This window comes from Pundamilia nyererei, unplaced genomic scaffold, assembly GCF_000239375.1.
Source record: "Pundamilia nyererei isolate P.nyererei 1_Seehausen unplaced genomic scaffold, PunNye1.0 scaffold00033, whole genome shotgun sequence".
Taxonomy (NCBI): Eukaryota; Metazoa; Chordata; class Actinopteri; order Cichliformes; family Cichlidae; genus Pundamilia; species Pundamilia nyererei.
This window is the reverse complement of record NW_005187434.1, coordinates 3,555,116-3,562,244: the sequence shown is the minus strand read 5'-3', so window position 1 is coordinate 3,562,244 and position 7,129 is coordinate 3,555,116. Positions and strand designations below refer to the sequence as shown.

Genomic DNA, 7,129 nt, shown 5'->3' with positions numbered 1-7,129 from the left:
TTCCTTCTCAGAACTATCGCAGGTATCTGTCAAGAAACTGTTCATCACGTTAATTTGCACAATGTTACCCTCCAAGGATGTTAAAAGGCACACATAAGCACAAGTCCCTAATCTCTTCTGACAGATGTAGCTATAGGGGCTCCTATGTTTGAGGTGCCATGAAATTATCAATGTCAGCTTGCAGCAAGACAGAATGTTTTAGGCAGAGGACACACAGATTTCTCCCCATACTCCTCTCTCTTTCTCGAAAGTTTCTTGCTCTTTTTTTTCCCCCCTCCAGTCTGTTTTTTTTCTATCACACAGTAAATACTGAATAATTTGTCTTCCACAAATTATTTAGTACTTACAAACACCACAGTCCAGTGCCACAATAGGAAATGAGCTGCCAAGGAATTCTTTTGCAATTAACAAGTGAACAGTCAACAAAACCCACCCAAAAAACAAAAACAAAATTATTTTACACAGATGGATAAATACGCGAAGAGTTGGGATTGAAATGTTACTCCGCCCATAAAATGTACACCAGCATGCCTGATGTTTTTAGTTGTCTGTCCACTAGAAGTAACAAAAATCACTACTCTTCCTACAGTATTGATCTTTGATTAAACCTAAACACATTGATCACCTAGTGGGTACTGGTTACTTTTATGGGCAATAACATGTAAATTGTAATAGATCATGAGTCATATAAGCTGTTATATCAGTGGCGTTACCACAGTTTACAATCCAGAAAACCGTGTGTCTAAAACCAAGAGGCTGTCTCTGGGTTTTGCACAAACTGTGCAATATTCTGGGGTCTCTGAGGAAGGACATTCAATTGAAATGATCTGAAATCTGGGGACTATCTTTTAAAAAGAACAGTTTTTTGTTAGACATACCAACACAATATTGTTTTCTCTACCAATCCTGCTTGCCATATTTGCTTCCGTGCAAGTTTTCCCATTTCCCCAAACGTAATTTAAAGTGGTCCAGAGATGCATCGGAAGATGACATTGAAAGTGAAGAAGCATTAATCTTAGTCGGGAAAGACTTAGATTTCCACATATTATTATTTATCACACCGCTCGTATCCAAGTAAATTATGTTACCTTGTTGCTCCAGTATCTCAGACTTGGATTTATTCAGAACGTGTTTAGGTTAAATCCTGTGTCTAAGTAGCACTGAATTCCAAGTTACATTACATCATCAGTGGCAGCTTTTGTCATATTTCATTACATGTTGTACCATATAAACTATAAAGCTGCATTACATTAACATTTAATCATATATATTTCTACGTATGTGTTTTGATCTTTATTGCAGGCCTGGAGTTTGCCTATTCTGCAGCCCCCAAGTCCATGCAGAGTGCCATCATGGGGCTTTTCTTTTTCTTTTCTGGGATTGGATCCTTTGTGGGCTCCGGATTGCTGGCTATTGTCTCCCTCAAGTCAATTGGCTGGATGTCATCCCATAGAGACTTTGGTAAGAGATATTTTAGCTCATGATAATTCCAATTTGGCAGGTACGTCACACGTACCGTGATCAAGAGGTAGAGAACTCGACTGAAGCAGATAGCACGTGTGTGCGTGCACCTGTATGTTTGTGGAAGTGTAAGCGCACACATATGTCTGTGCGTGTTTTTGTATTATTGAAAAATGTGGTCCTGGAACCATTTAGTGTAGGTGAAGCTACCACAAAGGCGAAGACTTCAAGCACTTGTGCTTAAACTTGAAATAAAAGCTGGTTTTCTTTTCAACCTGTTCTCATCACTTCATCATTATCAAAACACACAGTAGTGACGTGATTCTCAGCGCTATCTGTAAGTCACCTGTCACCTCTTTTGCCAAGCATCCTGTTAGGTACCCAGTGCTAGACCACATACTATTGTATTCCCACATCGACTTTAGGTATAAAACCACAAGAGAGGCATCGATTCAGACTGCCTGAAATTAATCTTCCAGGAACATAGCTTAAGAATGTTCAAAAGCTTGAGCTAATTTAAAATCCACTTAAAGACTTTGTAAATTATACACAGAAAGGAGGGGGACAACACCCTGCACAGGTCTCTTGTTTTAAGAGTGTTTCACATTATAAATAGACATGTCAGACTAACGACAAAAGGTTTGTGTAAATCTGTCCGAGTGCTAGAATGAATAGCGTGGTGGTGGCAGCAGATGGATGGACTCCCAGTGAGTAGAGGCTCCCCACCCAGATGCACTTTTCCCTGAGCATTCAGTAAATAAGCCAACACTGTAAATTGTTTATCCACAAACACCTAATAGCTCATTAATACAGTGTACCGACAGGTAGGGTGGTACTTCTGATGATGTTAGCACTAGAAAATGCTTTGCATGCCTCATATATCCATCCTTTGCTCAGCCGTGCATAACTTGAGGGGAAGGTAAGCTAAAGTTGTTCTGCCCGTAAGACTCCCTTTGCTTTCCAAAAAAAGAAGGTGAACTGCAGAAATGGAACAAAACACCCTCCTGGCCACTGATTAAAGACATACGGCACAAAGCTTAGGCATTACGTACAGTCAGGGTTTATGCTGTTTGTTATTGTGGCTGTTTTTCACATTTTGTTGGATGCTAGCTTTTTTCCACATCTCCTGGCTCTCTACGTGGAAAAGATTCAGCTTATTTCCATGGCTGCAGGCAACATGGCGTGCGGTAAACAGCGTCTTGGGTGAGCTGTGCCGAGCTGTACTGACCTGCACAGGCCTGAAGACAGACAGCAGCATTAATCACAGGCTGGGGGTCTGATTACATAGGCCTGTTCCTCTTAAGTAAAGCTGTCCCTCGAGCATTACATGGAGATGGCGCTGCTAGTTTGGCATCACACTGGTAGATGCTCAGCCCTCCTGTCATGCTGTAGCTCTATCATCCCCCTTCTCTGCACAAGCCTCTGTTAGTCAGTGTAGGTAAAATGTCACAGAGAGAATTCAGCTTTCTCCTTGTTTTGCAGATTCAAACTTTCGGTTTGGTAAAGAAGTCAGGGACGATCATGGCTGATTTGTGTTTTCATATTTTTAAAAGACAAGATCAAAGAAGGTACCAAAACCTTAGATGACCATTAATTAGACACTTAAAGGTTTAACTAAGAAGGTAGAGTGGCTGTAATATAACTGCACACGGCAGTAGCATAACAAACTATTCAACCTCATATTTACTTCTTTTTTCCCCCTAAACTAAACTGTGTCACGTATTTTTTTTAAAAACTCAAGGTTAAACCTGCGTAAACACAGCTTCTTATGTTAGAAAGCATGCCAGAAAAATAGTGTATCCAGTATGAATGTGTGGACACATTTGCATTGTGACAAAAGGTTCGCAAACTTGCACCTAAATCTCATTGTGCACCCCTGTTACCATCAGCAGACTGAAACAGAAAGACTGTGTTACTCAGAATATTACTTGTAACTGTGGTTAAAGGATATATCTATTTGCAACTCCTTAATTCTGACATTGAAATAGGTTTGAAACATATTATAGAAGAACTTGTGAAATCCAATTATTGCTTTTGGTTGTGATGCGCCATCACAATATTTCTGCAAGCACAAGAGCATCATTTTTGCCCAGTGTGTTTTGGTTAGTGGAGTCAAAAATAGACACGTGTTGTGGTGACAGAGACTTGTCATTTCTTGCATCTGTTGAGACTTGCTCTTGGGAAGTTTTAAGAGGTTTGGCAATTCCTGCTGTTCGCTCTTGTTCCAGTAATCTTTGTTGCTGTGGGTCGTTGAGCTGTGGAGTTTGAGAGCCTCCTAAATAGCTTTGTAACCCTTTCCAGATGATTGTCTTTTATGTCCCTTCTTTATCTCATCAGGGACTTCTTATGATTTGGCAGTGTGCTACAAAGTAAATGTGTGTAGGTAAGCTGTGATCCCGAAAATGTTTTGTTTAAGCAGTAATTGCACTGAACATGGTGGTCATCAGGCCAGAGTGTGTTTAGCCCAGCTACTAGCGTTACCAGAGGTGCCCGTGGCTCAGATGTTAGAAGGGGTTGACTACCACTCACCGATCGGAATATTCTGAGGCAAGATATTGACCCCCAACTTGCACCTGATGCCTGAGTGTGAATGATGGAACAGTGCACCTCGCCATAGCACTGTATGAATAAATGTTTAAGGGTAAATAAGATTTGTAGTGGGAAGGGGACAACTTGAGTAGAAAGACACTATATATAAACCAGTCCATTTACTGGTCAGTTATTGTTTAAAAGTCTTAGAAACTAAGGGAGCACATAAGCCTCTTTTTCATCACTAAAATACAATTAGCAAGTAAAATGTGTTTACAGAGGACTTTCTGACAACACTGTAAGCGTATGGTTTTAAAATTTTAATTTTTTTTTTTTTTTTGCCAAGTCAACATTTTTTTTCTCTCCTTCCTCCCTCCCCAGGAGAAGCTGGCCAAGAGTATCCATTACCTCATTTATTTATTTTCTGTTTTTGTTTAGTTTCTTTGTTGTTTGTATGTTTTTTGCTCCTTTTTTTTTTTTTTTTTTTTTTTTTTTAATTTTTTAAAATTTTAAATTATATTTGTTTTTTGAATAGTGGTGTAGTTGCCTTTTTATTTCCAGTAATTTTCTGCATCACAGAGATAGTAATAGCACTCGCCCAAGATTTAAATGGCTTAAATGATATGCAAGTCATTCTATTGCTCATCTTAAGAAGGAATCTGCAGTCTCGTGCATGCTCCAACCCTGGGATGGGCAACATTTTTCCTCACGGAGCCTGCCTCATTTGGACAGAGTCAGCAAAGAGCCAGTCATTGAAAATTTTCTATTATCTTTTTAATTTTCTGCCCAGTTATGACCTATTTTGCTGAGTGAGCTTCTCTTCACTTGTGCAGCTCAAACGTCAATGCCACTGCAGATGAGTCTTTAGTTTTTAGATGTTCTTCTTTGTTTGTTTTCTGTGTGTGATAATCCTTATGTCTGGTATATTTAGATGGGTACAAAACCTGCTCTTGTTCTTGGGGTGAATGACCCTGTGTGTGTGCAACTGAAGGACACGGCAGTGGTCCGCAGAGTGCTTTATGCAACATTTTAGCTCTCAAACTTGAAACCTTTCAAGCTCGTGTTGAAATTATTGATCCCTTAAATCTCACAACAAATTGTATTCCACCGTAGTTACATCTGGTTGAGTAGTCATCCATCACATTCTCTCGTTGGTATTTTTATAGGTCTGGTATATAAACACTGCAGCTACTTTTATTCAGTCAGTCAAGCATCAGCCTTTACGCTCTATGCATTATTATCCTTTACACAAGAGAAGGCTTTTGTCTTTAGATAATGGCGCTTGCATTTAATTCCCCTTCCCTTTTGTGTAGGTTTTATTCACTGTTAGTGAATGGTTTTTGTGAATTTCTGTAGTCACGTGACAGGAAATGGTCTTTTCTTTTACCAGCATTCAAGTCCTGGCTGATGTTATGTCAGATGTCTGGCACATGTTCCGATATTCATAGCGAGCTGACGTTCGCACATCCTGTTGGGCCGGGCTTCGTGAAATGTCAGGGTGTTAATAGAAGCCTCTAGTGTCAGATCTGTAGAATTTAACATAAACTCTGTCTGAAAGGACTGTGCAGGTCTGTATACACGCCAGAAGTAATAGGGGGCGCATACATATGGTTAGCTTGTTGTAGCAATTTAAAAACCTCAGGATCAATCATGAAGTCTTCCAAGCTGGCAGAGAGCTGCAGAAAATAATATTTATTGCTGAAGCAAACATGCATCGATTCTTTCCCCCGATTTCATTCTGAGGCTGAAGATGGCATTGAAGTCACTGGAGCATTAAAATGTTCGGTTATAATACCGAAGGTCTGGATCAATTGATCCATTTTCAAACATTAAATTGATATTGACCCATTTCATTTCGACTCACATGGTCTCCTCAAGCCCACTTGCAGGTAAATTATCCCACAAGTTTACAACGCTCCAGTATTGGATGGGTGACCCCTCCTGTTTGCGGCATTCAGTCTAATCACAACCTTGAAATTTACTAACTCAGAGCTGCCAAACAGATCCTCTAAATATGGCAACATTTTAGTAACAAGTGTATCAGCAGTACTACTGTGGTGCAGGTTAGGGTTTAAGGTTTTTTTTTTCCTTCCTCCATTAAGAAACTGATGGTTCCCGTTAAACGCCTCTAGAGTCTTTAGTGTTGCTGGCTGTTGGACTTTGCTGATTGTTGCTTGTAGCTTAAAAGATTGGCAAAAAAAAGCTGAAGGGTCAAAGCATTTGCCAGTAAGTAATTGGATGTTTTTATGCCTATAATTACCACAAGACTTTTGAAACTCAGGCTATAAATACTACATAACACATTTTTTGTTTGCTACTAGGAACTTTATACCAGTTTATCTATTTATTACACTGATATTATATGAGATCTGTGTCTAAGCATATTTCTGGCAGCTCAAATAAAACAGGACCAGCTCAAAAGTGTTTGAGGCACTTGCTTTTGCACTTGTACTGCACATCCAAGAAACAACAGTGGTGACACGTGATGCTTAGATTCAATTTTCCTTGATACCAATTTTCCGTCACTTTTTATATCTTGATAAAATCTTTCCCTGTTTTCATCGCTGACATCTCCCAGATTTTGTGGGGAAAAAAGTTGAGATGAGAATGTGAAAAGTGCATCTTCAGTGACATTTTTTTTAGCTGGTTTACTTTCAGCATGTTTCCACAACCTCAGCATAATTTTCTGCTCTTTGATTTCCAAGAAAACTCTGGATAACCTGTGTGAATGATTCCCAATGTGCTGCTTCAGTTAGCATCAGTGTCCTTTGGAAGTTATTGTCAATTATAAGTTCAGGGATTTCAGGACCAAAAAAACCACCTTCCTTAATTTTGGCTTCACTTTTCGGGAGATCAGAGTTTGTTCTTAAATGCTGAAATGCATCGCTGTTTCTGTCCGTTCATCTTATTTGTCCAACATTTGGAATACTATAACTTAAAAAACGTGATGTTTGAGATCAAAACATTTTTCAGATTTGGAGTCAGCAAGTGAAATTTGTTGAAGTAAACATAAAAAAATCCCAGTAGCAAAGTGCTTGTTGGCTAGTGAGTGCTTTTATATTGAAAACTTAGCAGATTTTAAAGCATACTGTATTTCCAGTAATAATCCAAGGGCTTTAATTTTAAAAGCCAACACACA

The 7,129-nt window shown here is 39.2% G+C and overlaps 1 protein-coding gene across 2 annotated transcripts in view; it reads left to right on the top strand.

Annotated features, from left to right (window-relative positions):
* slc15a4 (solute carrier family 15 member 4) overlaps window positions 1–7,129 on the top strand; it is a 36,023-nt gene that overhangs the window by 16,805 nt on the left and 12,089 nt on the right. For both annotated transcript variants that reach the window (XM_013909917.1, XM_013909916.1), the window contains exon 8: window positions 1,303–1,461. In XM_013909917.1, the coding sequence (XP_013765371.1) occupies window positions 1,303–1,461 (159 nt within the window). The remainder of the gene's footprint in view (window positions 1–1,302; window positions 1,462–7,129) is intronic.